Genomic DNA, 16,900 nt, shown 5'->3' on the forward strand with positions numbered 1-16,900 from the left:
TGTAGCTCACGAAAGCTTATGCTCAAATAAATTTGTTAGTCTCTAAGGTGCCACAAGTACTCCTTTTCTTTTTAGTAATTATAATAGAATCTAACTTGTAACAAGTATTATGTATTAGTTTGTCCATGTTCATATCAAACTGTTTAATACTCAGGAGGCAGGTATTAACGTGAAATCTTTCTGTGCTCTCTTGTACACTGGAAGTCAGTAACCCAATTCATGATCTAATTTCACCAAGCAGCAGGATCCTTTAGCAAGGGTAGCAATAGCAAGACTGCCTCTTGATCCAGGCTAAGGTTAAGGAGGAAGGATGACTGGTACAACAAGTATGAGACACAATGAAATGCAGCGCCCATGAGGATAATATTTCATTGATATAGTGCCTTTTCAACTCACTGATCAAGCTTTAAATGTGAAAAATAGCAGGACAGTTGCCATTATTTACCCACTAGTATTGATTCTTTGTCTTCTAAGTGCTCGTATGCTTATGGCTACACACACAGACATCAGTAACTCACCTGGCCTCATTGTTGAACAGCTTTGTCATTCTGTTTGGCTAACAAAATCTTTTTGTTCACTAATGACATTTAACAACTTACACTTAGCATTGTCAATGCTAAACACAAACTTTCCCATAATAACTCCTCTCCAGAATTGCTCTAAGCTGAAAGTCCAAACCATCGCTTTTAAAAAGCCTGGGGCTTTAGCCCCATAATGAAATTCTCATGCTGACCCTTCACTGTGTGATATACTAATTGGCAGAGTTGGGTGTTCTGTTCCCCCGCCTCCCTTTAACTCAACCTAAGACTTCAGTCCTAGCATATTAAATCCAGAAAAAATTGAACAACATCTTCCTGACCGTCCCACTTTTTACTGTGAAAACCCCCAACCGTCATCTATATCTATAACAAGCATGCTGATCAAGAAGAAAGGAGTACATTCTCTCTTACTACTGGCAAGATTCCCAAGGAATAGTTTCTCAACTTCTGCGCCGGATTCCTTGCCAAAGCAAAACCATAATCTTGTGGTGAAATCCATCCTTTTTCCCAGCCTTTCAGCTAGCTAAACCCTATGTCAGCCTAACTTATTGTTTAGCACTTTGAACTGGTACAAACACTGCTACATAGCAACATGATGATTTATTTGTGGCAGCTACTGTTCCTCCTTCCTCTACTCTCTCACAAACTTCCACCTTGCTATCCTGCCAGAGTTAAGAACAGGGGTGTGGCAAGGCATCTCCTCCACCTCGGCAGGCTCAGTGCTTCCCCCTCTGGTGGTGGGGGCCTGCAGTAAGTCAGCCCTACTCTGGTCGGTGTTTATTCTCCCAAAAGGGGGTTATTTCCCAATATTTTCCAGGCAGGCCTCAGGATTGCCCCTCTGCCAAACAAAAACAAAAAAAAAAAAAAAAAGAAGAAGAAGAAACCAGTTCCAACACAAAACAAAGGGGAATACCTTTCCCTACTCTCACCAGGACGGTGGTGGCCATGTTTTGTTCCTGGGGTATCAGTCCTTTTCCTAAACAGATAGTCTGTTGTATAGCTTCCCCTGTAGGGAGGAGAGCAGCCATCCACACTGGAGCAGCCTTTCTCCCTGTTTCCACTAGCCCTGCAGTACCTTGTCTCTCCTCCCCATCTCTCACAGGAGGAGGGGTTTTTCAAGGTCTCAGGCAGCCCCTAATTGGACTCGGGTGTCCCTAATTGACCGGAGGTAACCCATTTTCAGCTTATAGGGGAAATGGTCTTTATCATTCTAATATACCTGCCTTCCACCACTCTCTTATAGCTGCCCAGTCTTTGTCACACTGTGTGATCCTCCTAGAGGACAGCTCTGCACATACAGGCCTTGTTTACACTAAGGCAGTTTGGCTAAGAGTTGTCACTGTTGTTACCACCAGTTCTGCTCTGCTAGCAGAACCAGTGCAGAAGTGGCTCTGACAAAAAGTGGCATTTTAAGCACCAGGTCACATAGATCTGCTCTTAATAGAGTTAGATGTCATACAATAGCGATGTTGCTGCCACCAGTGGAACTGAACAGGTGGTAGTGACAGTGTGAAATGTCAGCAACATGAGCCAAATCCTATCTTCACTGAAGTCAATCCAAGCTTTGCTATTGATTTCAACAGAAGAAGGGCTGGGCCTCAAACACTTTAATCTTTCAGAGTATGAAAAAATTCTAATATGGAGTAAACCAAACTACTACTGTATAAAAGGAATTTAACAAAATCAAAAGGTGAGATGGTTCTAGACTAAAAACAATGCCCACAAACACTAGTACTGTAAATGCCTTCCTCATCTGTAAACTGAAAATTTCACAGATGGAGTTACAACATGGTACTTGAATTATAAAAATTCATACTTAAGTAGCACTGCTCTGAGCAACATTTCATTTTTCAGATCTCCATTTCTCTTGTCACGCATGGCACTGGGGACTCAGTGAGAAAAACTGGACATGCTTTAGCTTGTATTTACATCATTTGAAATTAAGGCACAGATATGAGATTCTAAATGGCAAATCATTAAGTAAACTTATTAAGTAAAATTTATTCTACTTTATTAGGTAAAATTATTAAGATTTTTAGTGTCGTTCTTTTTTTAAGTATTGTACTACAGAGCCTTATACATCAGTCATGTATGCTGTCTTGATTTTTCAGATGCTTTCAGGGTATGTTACACATTATAGATCATGGTCCTGATTTTCTGTGCCTTTCAATGCTGGCCCTTTGTTTATTTTTTTAAAAAATAACCTAAAACAAATTCACTCATTGCATAGACTTCTGTATTTCATATGTGTATGTTATTGTGATGTGTGGTTAATTTCATGTGTGGGCTCCATTACTGACACCTACTTTAAACTGTATTCCCATTGAAGAGCTCAATTCTGATCTTACTTACACCTGTTTGATACTTGTGTAACTGAGGCTGGGTCTACATGTAAAACTTAGGTTGACCTAGCGTGAGTACTCAAGGGTGTGAGAAATCCACACACCCTAGCATTATAGTTAGGTCAATCTAACCCCCAATATAGACACAGCTCTGTCAACAGAAGAATGCATCCATGGATCTAGCTACTGTCATTCGGGGAAGTGGAGCGGAAAACTCCATCCGTCAATGTAGTCTGCATCACCACGACAGGGTTACAGCAGCGTGGCTGTAGCATGGTAGTGTAGACATGGCCTGAGATCACACTCATTTTTCAGCTCTCCTTCCCGTTAGCAACCCCTTCTGCTGGCACACTATAAACAATGAATAGTCCTGGGGAAAATACTGAGGGGTGCCTTACCTGCGTCATTCCTCCATAGGGAAATTCTGCACCAAGAAATTGAAGGGATAACTTGACCATAAGGAAGTTTCTTCCTAATCCCAGTTAAGGATTCTAAAGGAAAGTCAGGTAAGCACAGAAGGGAGCAGAGAGGGTCCCCAACACCCTATGCAGCTCTCCATACCCTTCACTAGTCATGGATTGACTCTGATCACGCTTCACCCCCATACATACGCACTAACATTCCCAAAAGGACTCTTCAAAGCAGTCTATGGAGGGATGACAGAGGAGCACACAACTGCTGAGGAGGGGTTTACAGTGAATGCTGCAAGAGTTTAGTTGGTGGGGGTGAAGCTTGTTAGAAAGACCAGGGAGTTTTGTTCTGTCTCATCATTTGCCTACCCACCATCGACCTGGGGCAACACTTTAATTTGGTGCATGATTCGGATCCCTGCTTTGGATCTTGGCCCCTCTCCTGCATATCTTTCTATCAATTTTTACAGCAAGCTGCAACCGGCGATGACATGCTCAGTAACCGCACTCTAGCAGTGCTGCTTTGAAGAAAGCTCTGTGTGAACCTCTCCACTCTGCAGAGTTCTGTGCTAGGCTACGTTAAGAGTGCTGGAGGTCTACATGTGACCACGGGCGCTCACTTTGACCATTCCTCCTCTAAAAGTATCTAATTGATATCCTCTCTTGGCGGTGCCAACGTACATTCCTGAGCTGAGGAGCAAAGGGCTCGCAGCAGACGCTAATGAATATATTTCTCAATATACGGACAAAATTCTACTATGCTGAATATTGTTTACACGCTCATTTAAAGACAGAGTAGGGTTCATGTAAACATTGGGCCAAATTTTGAAAATTTATTTTGAAAATAAACTTCTAATTTATGCCAACTTTAAGGCCTTTTTACACTGCCAGAGTGGTGTAAAGTGGCCTTAGTTTAAATGAGAATGAGAACCAAACCCTAGATCTTCAAAGCCAGCATGTACATTTAACTAATTAATGCAAAATTAGCCTTTTGTTCACCCATTTATCTGACTTGTGTAAGAAATCATGGTAACGGCCCATAAAACCGCAGATGCCATTTTGAAAAATATGGGTCCTATTAATAATTTATGCAGGATGTAAACAAAGGCCGAAGGAAGTTCCTGCAAGTGTATCTGAAATAACTGGGAACAAACAGTAATAGAGTAAGAACAACTTACAGGAAAATCAAACAGTGCAGTATTAATGAATTGTCTGGACCCAGATTCTTGGCTATTGGAAATGGGCCCAGCTCCATTGAGTTCAAAGAAATTGAAGGGATAACTTGACCATAAGGGAAGTTTCTTCCTAATCCCAATCAGTTAAAATGTTTCTAAGGCATTAATAAGCAAATTCATAAATATCTAGAAAGAAAGACGCTGTCAGAAAGTGTCATAGTTCCATTGAAATGAATAGAGCTACACCAACTTATGCCAGCTAGGAATCTGGCCCTTTGTGTTCACACAGTCAAAGACAACACTATGCATACAAGTAGTTTAGAAATACAAGACTACAAAATAGTAGTATTAACTTCCTGAATTCCCATTAAGTGGAGGTAATGCCATAGAATTAACACAACTAACAGGTGGGATTTACCTGCAATTAATTCTGAGCACCAAGATGGGGTTTGAGTAAATGCCCCTTTAAAACTGGGCCCAGTATTTTATCTTTATTTTATTTTTAAAAAAAATTTAGTTCAATCCTGAAGTCAAAATACCCATAGAAAGAGGAAGAATGGAAGCTTTCAGGGCTGACCCCATCGTGAGTTGCACATATGCAGTTTTACATTCATTTTGTGTACTAAAATAATGTCACCATTTTCAAATCAAATGTATAATTAAGTATGGGTGTTATTTTGTCACTTGGAAGAGGATTTTAAGTTACAAGGAAGCTACTTTTAAACAGTTTGGAAAGTCCACAAACCCTAGTGTTCACCTATTTAGATTGTAAACTCCTCTTAGAATCTAAAACACCATCACAGGCTATGTGTCTTCATTGTTTGTATTGCACAATGGGACCTCAATCCTGATTGGAGTTTTTGGGTGCTACAGTAATATAATTTAAAAAATAAAATCAAGAAATTCATAGTTATGATTACCAATCAAGTGTCCATTAGTAGTATTTGATGGGACAGATTCTCTGATGTGGCCAAAATCTACTTGGCACAGCAAGGGACCATCAGGGAACTGGTTATGTCTCCCTGATTCTTTGTTCAGCTCTTCCCCATACTTCACTCAAGGCTGCTCTAATCTAGGAATGTTGTGAGTGATCCACAAGGGACCATACAGCAGCTGGGTATAGCCACAGTGTTTGTGCTAGGTGGTGTCTGTGTACAACAAAGTCAGCTACACTAGCTCTGTGCCCACAGAAGACTCACATGTGCTGGGGCAGTTGCTAAAAGATGCAAATGGTTTCCACTCCATTTGCACTACTGCCTATGTGGGGGCGAGCACTTGGTATTTGTTCAGTGAATCTGAGTATTCCTGGACCCTCCAGCCTTGCCCCTGACCCTCTCCATGTTTATCACTGAAACAACCTGAACAATAAGGTTGATGGAGCCCTTAGAGAACACGGTTTAGCCATACACTGTGTGAGAACCTCCTTTGTAGACACCCCACATCCTGTAGCAAAACTACCCTACTTATGCATCCTACACAGCCTTCCACACCACTAGGAAGGCAGGATTCACCACTCCATGTCTGTGTGTGACATTTACCTCTCTGGGAAACTACATACTGCACATGTGCAGCATTCTGCTTTTATTTGTTGATAATTTTTATACTTAACTTTTTTTCAAGGTTAGTAAAGCATAAATTTCTCAGTAAGGGGGATCAACATGCTATGTTTATATACTCCAAGTGCTAACTCTTGAAAAATACTAAGGTTTTTTTCACACTTGAACAAAATAAAAAAGCTTAATGATTTTTCCTCAAACTTTTCAAAAACATTCATTTCTTGGTTGAGGAAACACATAAGAAATTCCAACTCCAAGGCTGTTTGGGGGAGAAGTTACAAAACAACTGAAATTAGGGGCTTGCAATAAAAATGCTTTCTCAGCCACAATTATAAGATAAAATATTGTGCAATGCTATAATAGAATGGCCAGTATTACCCAATGCCCTCAGTTACCCAACATCAGAAATTTGCTAAGACTAAATATGTGATGCAGGGTGAGATGCCACATTTCAAATAAAAAAGGTCCTTTAATATAAAATAAGGTATAAGGATTAATTAAAAGGAACATGGAAAAGAGTGTGCAAATCTTAATTCCCCTACTTCACTAAATGACCATAAAAAGCCAACAAATACCACCAAACCATGGGGATATCATCCTACTTTGCACATTTTCATTCGCAAAGGCAGCTGACAAGAAAACAGCAGTCCGTTAAGGTTATTAAGATGCATCCGATGAAGTGAGCTGTAGCTCACGAAAGCTTATGCTCAAATAAATTTGTTAGTCTCTAAGGTGCCACAAGTACTCCTGTTCTTTTTAAGGTTATTCTTGGGAGTTTAAACTAGCAAGGCATGACATAAAGATTAGTACATTAACAAAATTCTTATAGTACATCTCCCCCAGGAACAACAGTGAACATTATGTTCTGAGGATAGCACATCAGTTAATAATATGGTATTTGTCTTTGTTTCATCTTAATGTACCTTGGTGAACAGATAGTATATCCACTCTTGTAATGCTAGCTGCCATCCAGGCAAACGTTTCCTGATATGACGTTTCAAATTAAAAATGCAGAAGCTTTTGCCTCAGATGCTTGCCTAGCTGGATTTTCTTACCTTTGGTTCCATTGAAATGAAGCTGTGGGTACCTCTACTTGAGAGAACTGACCTTTTAATTGTTTTACTATGATAGAAGTGGTAGTAATCCTTCAGTGCTCCAATCTGTTGAGAGGAAGAGACAGGGGAGGAAAAGAGAGAGAGAGAGATTTAATTTATGAAAAGCAGTTTTCAGTTTTTCATTTTTTAAAGGACTATAAATTATGCAATTTCCTGCTGTGCTGAAACGTTACTTGAAACCCAGTGATCATCTTTCAAAAGAAGGACATAGGATATGAAATGGATGGAGTGTCCTTGAGGCAGCAACTGCAAAACCAACTATTATAATTGAGCTGCTTAGCCTGTCTGTATCTACCTTTTTTAATGTTTAATTTATATGCAGCTTTTTAAGTAATTCTGTATCAATCTATATCCAGACTGTCTTCACATGGCAAGTATAAAAATCATCAAATAGCTATATTAAAAAGCATTCCATCTAGTCTGCTCAAGGAAATGTACTATAAAATGCACAATAGGTTATTTATGTCATTAACTTACCCCAAAAAAGTTCTAAGCATCATACCATTCACAAAGGAATATAAATATATGATTTTGGGGGGGAAAGGGAGGAATAACGTCAGAACTCTTAATCAATAACTAGAAGTGCTTATTCAAGTTATGAGAAGTCAAAATGGGCAACTTCTAAATAACAGAATTCAAATTACTTTGTCTCCATCACTTCAGTATAGTCTGGCAATGTTGTTGGTTTTACCCAGCAACAATCTTTGTAATAACAAATTTTAAATCATTAACACCTGTGTTATAATGGATAGCCAGACTTTTAAGACATTACTCATATACATCCACACACACCCAACATCTTTGGCCCTAGGGAAAATGCCTCCCCTAAGCATTTTAAAATTTGGCCTTCAAGAAAATACCATAATAGTTGTAAATCTTAGAGGAAGATCCTTTATTTGAATTAACAGAATGTTCAGATCTCCTTTTTTTGCTTATTTTTAACGAACATTTATTAAAACTGTAAACACTCAAATGACCCTAGAAAGAAAATCTGGCTTAGTTTTGAAAACAAATCTGAATGAAATCACAAAAGATGGTGGAAAAATAGCTATCTAACCTCAAGGATTCTGTGTTTTGAATTAATAGCGCCTAATAAAGACAAGTATACAGGAAATAACTCAAGTGTTCAACCTTAAAGCAAAGTTCTAGGAGAACTGGCAGGAAAACACAATAGGGCTCCAAGGATCTGTTTTCAGGATTCATGAAGACTAAAGTCTCTGGCTCTGTGTTACCTACAGGACAATGCAGAACACTTCATCACCTCCTAGCCCCTGTGCTGGAGCTCGCAATGCCAGAAACAAGGCTAAGGTACTTTAAACTAATCAGTGGTGCCAGATCTAGTCCTCACCCCAGCATTGGCAGCATTCAAACTTTACCAGTTTATGCAAGGTCTCGGCCCATTTATGAAGATTTATGAGGTTCTACAGTATGTTTGATGCAGGAGCCTGGGGATTTCTTGTTTGTTTGTTGCTTTAATTGCATTTTTTGCATATTCACTAAACCACAACATTAAACACAACTTTAATCTTCTATAGCCTCCCTCTCATTAGTATGGATTAATGAGCCTCTACTGTAACTCCTTGTTTATACACACTCACACACACACACACACAATGCAGTCACAAAGCAAGTAGGTCTGTATTTCACCATTGCACAGAACTGCAGACACAGAATTCTGTCATATTTATTTGGGGGAGGAGCTGCCCGCCACCCCTGGGCTGAAGCCTGACCCCACCACCCCAGGAATGTGTGGAACTCACTGGCTGCTTGCTTCTCCAGTGTTTGTTTCTCCAGAGGGGCCAAGGCTCAACTCCTGCTAGAGGCCCTGAGCCAGGGACCACTGCTCCCCCACCCCCACAATCATCACCCAGGAGGCTGTGGCTGCAAGAAAAGCCCCTGGTGGCCGCATGTGGTCATGGTGGCTGCATTTGAGAAACACTGGATTAGGTTAATAAATACTAGTGGGATCAAAGAAGCCCAAATCTTGGAAATGGAATTTGATTCCTATTCAGTGAGAGCCAGTGCTTTCTCATAGTAAAGCAGTAGTGTATTAAAAAATTTATTACCCTCCTTTAACTTAATTTACTTAGACCCTCGAAATCCTTGGACCATAGAGAACCACATGTATGTGCAAACAAACACATGCATCCCTGCTATGATTAGGATGTCTTGCCTGCTTTATTACAGATAAGAATTTGAGTGAACTTTGAAGAAATTAACCAACACACCATCATTACTGTGAAACAACAGCAAAACTTCTGGTTTAGTTCTTGAAATATATTTCCCCTAAGGCAGCTTTAACTCTGAAAGTAGCATAAGGACAACTCAGGATACAGATACAGTGACTCAGTTCCTCTACCTCACTGAACCTTGGAGCGTCCTCAGAAAGCTTGTGACGGATGATAAACTCCATATTGAGTACATTACATACATTCACATTGATCCTGTATAGCAGCACGTCAGCAGGGCTGACAAAATTACTTGCCCGTTTGATAATGGTAAATAGGAAACCTTCCCTGGTGGGAAGGGACTTATCCATCAGTTTCCATAGAATTTAAAGTTTGATTTAGACTAGAAGTTTCTACATAACCTACATAACATAACCTTCTGACCGTGAGCCGAATGGGATCTGTGATGCGCGGTAGACTGCCTGAATCTGTAGACAGACATTCAGAGTTTCCCTGGCCCTTGCAGGGGAATTGGGAGGGAAGGGAGGATTCTCTACCCTACAAATTCTGCCTCAGTAAGGGAGACACCTGGCAGTCCCTGCAACTAGGGGAGTGCAGTAACTGCTACCTCTGTGCAGCCGTGGGCACACAAATCACTAGGTCTGTGCAGAGGATGGAAGTTCTCTTTCACAAAGGATTTGAGGATTTTGAAATTTGGCTTTGTTCCAAATCAGAGCCAAAATTGAAAATTTCAAAATTCTTTGAAGCAACATTCTGGTCATTTACAACATATTCTTTTGATTTCAACTTTTTGAAGATTTTGTAGTAATTTTTAATTATAATTGTATATTATATAAATTATACATAAGGAGGCATGGAGGAGTTCCTCCCACACTGGCCCCTCCACAGGCTGAACTCACCAAGAGAAAACAGGCTTCACAATGCTAAACAACAGTGCAGCCTTTGCCCTCTCCCTGTGTACTGGGGAACTTGCATATCATGCAGGTCCTGACTTTGTCCTTAGCTCTCCTAGGGGGGAGTGAAGCTCTGCAGTGCTACTGACTCAGTGGCACGTACAATTTGCACAATCCAGCCACATAGCAATGGAGAGGTATGAACTGCCCAAGGCGTAAATCCTGTCTCCAGCTCACATTCCAAGCAGGCAGACCATGCAGTAGGGTGTTTCTTTCCTACAAACCACTCTTCAATAGTCAATCACACTGTAGCCGCTTCTCCAGTGCCAAAAGTAGGCTCTCTGCTTCTTGCCTTCTATCACCTTGGTGCGATGTTACCGATAGTTCTGCACAGTGGTGGATCCACCAGACCAGGGCAGGAATAGCAGCCCTCAGTGGGCTGTGGAGCTGCCAGGAAATTTGACTGTAGAGTAAGATATGGATTAATTACCCAAATCCCCAACCTACTTCTTCAAACAAAGCCCATTTACTCTCGTGTTGTGCTGAGAAAGGGGAATCTCACCCATGATGTGTTATTTAGTAAACATTCTACAAGGTATTAGGCCTCATATCATTTCCCCATACATGCTTCAGCACGGTAAGGTTAAAGAGTGACTTGCTTTCAGTTTTGTACAGTTTCAGGCACCAAAAAGCTGGCCAATTAGTAAAGAACTTAAATAGAAGAGACAGAGAAGATCACAGCTGCAGGAAACTACTCAAGCTGAAATGCCAACAATGACGAGCAGGCCTCTTTCCAAATATGTCAGCTCCCTGCCACTCCCATTGGTTTTGCAGCCCAGCCCCCTGCTCCTGAGGAGTAAATGAGTTTTTCGGATTATTTCTGTCAGCCATGATTAAAACAACAACAAAACTACCCTGTTACTGACATTGCTGGGTGCTCTGGTCTTGTTCTGCACTGAAGCAGCAAGTTAAAGCCATTGTGGCAGTCCGTAAGTTTAAAAGAGGCAGAGGCTGCTATTTTGCCTTTTCACTTAAGGCCATGAATACACTACAAGCTTTGGTCGACAAGTTACATCGGCATAAAGCCACTGCAGTTAGCATATCGCTTGTGCATGTGCAACCTGCCACTGTCCAGCACACTCTTTTGGGAAGTTTTGGCAATACATGTTGGAACTGAAATAAGTCGTGCAGGGTTGACTAAGAACAAGGGTTCAGCTTCATAGCTTGCAACAGTTTCCATCCCATAATGTCATCTATATCCCATAATTTTCGTGCCTTTAAAAAAAAATCCCACAAACCTGCACAGCCCTCCTCACTGTCCATCATCTCTGACAAAAGTATGGAGCCTGAACAGCTCTGCACTATTGTCCTAAGTTTTGCAAGCACAGGAAGCAAGATCCTCCGGTATTTGCAGAGCTGTAAGAAGAACTGAATGAGCGGGGAACATGATGATTTCTTGGAGGACAGATTGCTGTGGGACACAGTGAGAACCAATTCAATGTTGTTGGTGGAGTTCAAGAAGCAGCTGCAGATGATGGAGCACTGCTTCTGGACCTGAAAAACAAGCACCAACTGGTGGGATCGCATGGTAACACACGCTTGCGATGATGAGCAGTGGCGTCAGAACTTACGGATGCACAAGGTCACATTCCTGGGTCTGTGTGCCAAACTTGTCCAGTCCTCCAGCGCAGGGACATCAAAATGAGAGCTGCACTGTCAGTGGAGAAGCAATTGGTGATCACACTATGGAAACTTGCAACGCCAGATTGCTGCTGGTCAGTGGAAATCATTTTGGAGTTGGAAAATCCAGTGTGGGGACCATTGTCATGCAAATGTGCAGGGTCATTAATCATCTCCTCATAGACAGGACTGTAACTCTTGGCAATGTGCAGGATGTAGTGGATAGATTTGCAGCAATGGGGTTCCCAAACTGCGGTGGAGCGATAGATGCCATGCATATCCTTATTTTGGCCCCAGACCATCTTGCTACAGAGTCCATCAACAGAAAGGACTATTTTTCTATGGATATGCAAGCACTGGTGGATCACTGAGGACGCTTCATTAACAGTGTTGGCTGGTCCCGGAAGATGCATAATGCTCGCATCTTTAAGAACACAGGACTGTTTGGAATGCTATAAGAAGGGACTTCTTTTCCTAACTGGTGGATTACCATTGGCAATGTTGAAATGCCAGTAGTGATCCTGAGGGATCGAGCCTATTCCTTGCTCCTGTGGCTCATGAAGCCATACACAGGCCACCTTGAGAGCAACAAGGAACGATTTAACTACCAGCTCATCTGGTGCAGAATGAGAGTAGAATGCACTTTTGGTAGATTGAAGGGACACTGTATTGTTTACTCATGACAGTGGATCTCAGTGAAAAAAACATCCCAAGGGTTATAGCTGCCTGCTCTGTCCTGCATAAAATCTGTGAGGCAGAGGGCGAACAGTAGCAGCCAGGGTGGAGAGCAGAAGTGGCTGTCTGCTAACTTTGAACGGCTAGACACAAAAGCTATTATAAGAGCTCAATGCGGAGCTATATGGCTCAGGGAGGCTGTGAAAAAGCACATTGACAGTGAGCCACAGTAATGGATTGTGGAGTACTGTTCTCTACCTGGACCTGCTGTTTTTGGGCCCTTTAGGAATTTTGTGGTGCTTGCTGTACAGTTATGATTATCACACTGTGTTTGTCACTGATCCTATGAGTTGTGTCATACTGTGCAGTAACAAGTAATTGTTTGCTTTCAGAACTTCTAGGCACTCTGCAGCGTATATTATGAACGAATAAAAATTATTTTCCCAATAACAGAATTTTATTCAGTAACAAAATCAATGCAAAGAAAAATCAGTGAAATTTAAATGCAAATACAGTAAACACTTAATACATTAATGGAACAGAACTTAACAAGGGGAAAGAACATTCATGTCTACTTTTACCTACATATACAGCAACCATGGCTCTCTCGGGTCAGTGTATGTGAAGCTGTGATTGTCCTTAATGTGCCCAGGGGTGGACTGGTGTGGGTAGGGATGCGGCCTCTGATGCTACATGGAATGTTTGGGGCAGGGGGAAATTGGGAGGTACTGTAATGGAGTTCTTCTTTGTGGATTGCAAAGAGAGGTTAGCCCACAAGAGTCCACCCATAGGTCCACAAGAGAGTACAGCATCTCTGTTTGCTGCCAGAGAAGCTCCATTATGTCCTGGTGCATCTCCTTCTCTTCCTGCTGGGACTCCTGGGCCTTTCTCCTGTCCACTCTTTTCTTCTCCAGGCTGTCTGCAGTATTCACCCTCCAGGCCCTTTGCTCATGGTCCGATGCAGCACTGGCTTGCAACATCTCATTGAACATGTCATCCTGAGTCCTCTTCATTCTCCTCCTTATCTAGCTCAGGCATTCCGTGGCTGTGGAGGGGAGACCCTTCAAGGCTTCAAAGGCAGCAGCTGCAGATAAAACACACAAGAGGTACCATTGTCAATATAGTCACAATGGAAAGCAAAAGTGAAGATTCAAAACTCCCTTCCCTTGCTCCCCTGAGGTTTTAAACAAGACGTGTCTATTGACACTTTTGCTTCAGCATGCTTATGCATTGTGCCACTCCCTGAGTGTGGCCCACCAGGGATGAGGGAATTGCTTAGTTGCATAAAACTATGAGTACAGGGCAATGACACTGAATACTGGCACCATTTTCCATAGGAGGGTAACAAAGGCAGAGAGAACACAACTGCTACTGGCATCCAAAAGCTGCCTGGGCCCATATGCTGCTAACTTGTCTACTGCAATGGTGCCTGCTGAAGTTATCGCTGACTGGCATGGGAAAGTGTCCTACAATGGAGGGAAAAATAAGGTTGCCATCCCTAGAAACCTTCGGGAAAGGATTGCTGAGTACCTCCATGAAAGTTTCATTGAGATCTCTCAGGAGGATTCAAGGGACAGCGCTGTGTACATAAACAAACTGCTCCGCGTGGCTCCCCCTTGCCTAACTCCACAGGGGAATGAAAAGCAGATAACAACGCTGCCTCTGTTTGTTGTACTTTTTGAAAAGTGTACTTCAATGAAAAGTTGATTGTTGTGTCCTGTCAACTTGGGGGCACCATCACTATAATGGGAAATAAATTTATATGCTTACCCGAGGATGCTTTCCCTGCATCAGGCTCACCCATGCTCGACTGGTCTGCAGCGGAGTCTCAAACAGGTCCTGGCTTGTGGCGTTGCTGGACTCCCCGGTCATGTATTTCCCCATCCTCCTCCTCACTGTTCACGTCATTGGCCTGTGACTCCAGCTCCTCAGAGGTATCCATGGTGATCTGCAGGGTGGCAGTGTGGTCTCTGCCAAGTATGGCATGCAGCTTTTTGTAAAAGCGGCAGGTCTGTTGCTCAGCACCAGATCGACTGTTTGCCTCCTTGGCCTTCTGATACACTTAACACAGTTTCTTTGTTTTCATGTGGCATGGCTGCTGATCCCTGTCATACCCCTTTTCCTGCATCCCCCATGCAATCTGCTCGTAGATGGCCATGTTTCTTTTGCTGGTCCGTAGCTGTGCTTGCACAGCCTCTTCTCTCCTCAGGCCCAGGAGATCCAATACCTCCTGTTTACTCCAAGCTGGCGCATATCTGGAGTGAGTAGCTGGCATGGTCAGCTGGGCAGTAGCACACAACAATGAAGAGCTAGCTGCTAGGTGTGCTCACCAAGTTAGACAATCAGGAAAAGTTATTTCAAAAATTCACAGGGCTTTAAAGGGGAGGGGAGCCTTCCAGTCTCCAGGACCCTGGGGAAGTAGAGTTCACAATTGTAACCAGAGCAGTCAGTATTGGGCATTGTGGGACAGCTGTTAGATTGATCCTAACAGTCCTAAGTAACACAGTGTCTACACTCTTGCTACATTGACCTCAGTACATTGACCATGGCTCCACACTGCTTGGATAGAGGGTGTTACTGTAACGGGGCATTTACATTGGTGAGAGACAAATTTAAGTACAGACACATGCAACTAGGTCGACAAAAGACGGCTTATGTCTATCTAACTTTGTAGTATAGTCCAGGCCTAATAGTTGGGCTTAACTGGTATTCTCAGATGCCAATGCGTATCTCTCCCCTATTCCCATTTTTTTCCCTTCAGGCTAGTACTCCAGTCTGGTAGGGAACAAATATGTTTACATAACATTGCCAAATCTGTGCCTCTGAACGGTGACATTCCTCAGAATAACAGCTCAGTACCTGCCAAAGATCAGAGTTTGACTTCAGTGGCATTCCTGGAAACTCCTTTCTGAAGTATGCAGATACTATGGAAATGAGCCCTTCCTCCATCCCCACAAAATGCCAATATATGAGAACATAAAATAAAATAAATAAATAGAAAAATAAAGGCCAAGATTTTCAAAAGTGGCGAGTGATTTTGGGTTCCTCAGTTTGTGTGTGCCCAATCTGAGACACCTTAAAGATATCTGATTTTCAAAGCATGGGTGCTTAGCACTGTCTGACCCTCTCCTGCTGTTCAACCCACCCTCACCCCCCCAAATCTAGTGGCCTGTCAGAGACAGGAGTGGAGAGAGTGGCAGTTCTTGGAGTGGAGAATCTCCCTCTGTTTTTTCATCAGTTATGCTGTAGTCTGAGGTCATGTCTTCACTGCTAAAAGAGGTGTGCTTTTTTACCTCAGGGTGACTACTGAGTGTGAGCTACCGCAAAGTGAAAACGCAGCTGAAGATGAGGCATTTTAATTTTATCCTGACAGAAACTCACTAAGGGCAGGCTTATACCATGGCCTGGGGTTGACATTGCTTCGTCTACCTCATGGTGAAACGGAAGTGCCTTGTCTTCACTGTGTTTTTACCTCAAGACAGCTCACACACATTACTGACAGGCAAAAAATACACCTTTTTTTTCAGTGAAGACAAGGCTGAGCAGCATAGTGGTAACTTCCCCCCTCCTTAGCCCCCAGAGCAGTCTCGCATTCCCCCATGAGGGCTTGTACCGCAGTTTGGGAACCAGAGTTTTAGATATCTATAATGGTTTGTGTTCCCTTAAACTATTTTTTCTCGGTCTCATAGGTTGAAATTAGGGACGCTCATAACTCTAATTCCAGACAAAAATAAAAGCTAATTAACTGCCCCTCAGATGCAAAAAGCATTGTTGTGAGTGAGTTTTCTTGATCAGTTTCTGAAAAGAACCTGGTCCTCAAGACAAAGGAGTTCAGCCAACTAGTAACACAGACAGGTTGGTGATTCTCTTCTGAATTACTTGTGCATGAATAAAACAAGGAAGATTAATTACTGCGTCCTCCTGTTACAATAGGAAGATCACTATTTCTGTTTCAAATAAATCAGCTTTACCCCCAAAACATAGCAAGTCCTTTATCCTTGAAATTCCCTCTCTTCTTTTTTTTTTTTTTTTTAAACAGAGAAAATATAACACCTTATTGAAGTAATGTATGCCACTACTAACTTCCTTTGCAGCCTTGGGCAATTTTCCACTGTATTTCAGCTATTTGCATGGAGAAATTTTGCCTGTGCACTTATATTGAACTGGAAAGGTACAATTTTGTTTTTCAATCAGTGGATGTCTAAAATGAAAAACTGAGCTATTAACATAAAATAGCTCTGCATTATGTTCTTTCGCATAAGAATGTTATTACTATTGTTTACATACTGCTGTATTTTCCTTTAAAAATCCCACAAAAATCTTAGT

At 42.0% G+C, this 16,900-nt stretch overlaps 1 protein-coding gene across 3 annotated transcripts in view; it reads right to left on the reverse strand.

Annotated features, from left to right (window-relative positions):
• PCSK5 (proprotein convertase subtilisin/kexin type 5) overlaps nucleotides 1-16,900 on the reverse strand; it is a 298,169-nt gene that overhangs the window by 258,974 nt on the left and 22,295 nt on the right. For all 3 annotated transcript variants that reach the window (XM_037901828.2, XM_007065550.4, XM_043547161.1), the window contains exon 2: nucleotides 7,078-7,182. In XM_037901828.2, coding sequence (XP_037757756.1) covers nucleotides 7,078-7,182 — 105 coding nt within the window. The remainder of the gene's footprint in view (nucleotides 1-7,077; nucleotides 7,183-16,900) is intronic.

The sequence above is a fragment of the Chelonia mydas genome, chromosome 5 (assembly GCF_015237465.2).
Source record: "Chelonia mydas isolate rCheMyd1 chromosome 5, rCheMyd1.pri.v2, whole genome shotgun sequence".
In the NCBI taxonomy this organism is placed as follows: domain Eukaryota; kingdom Metazoa; phylum Chordata; order Testudines; family Cheloniidae; genus Chelonia; species Chelonia mydas.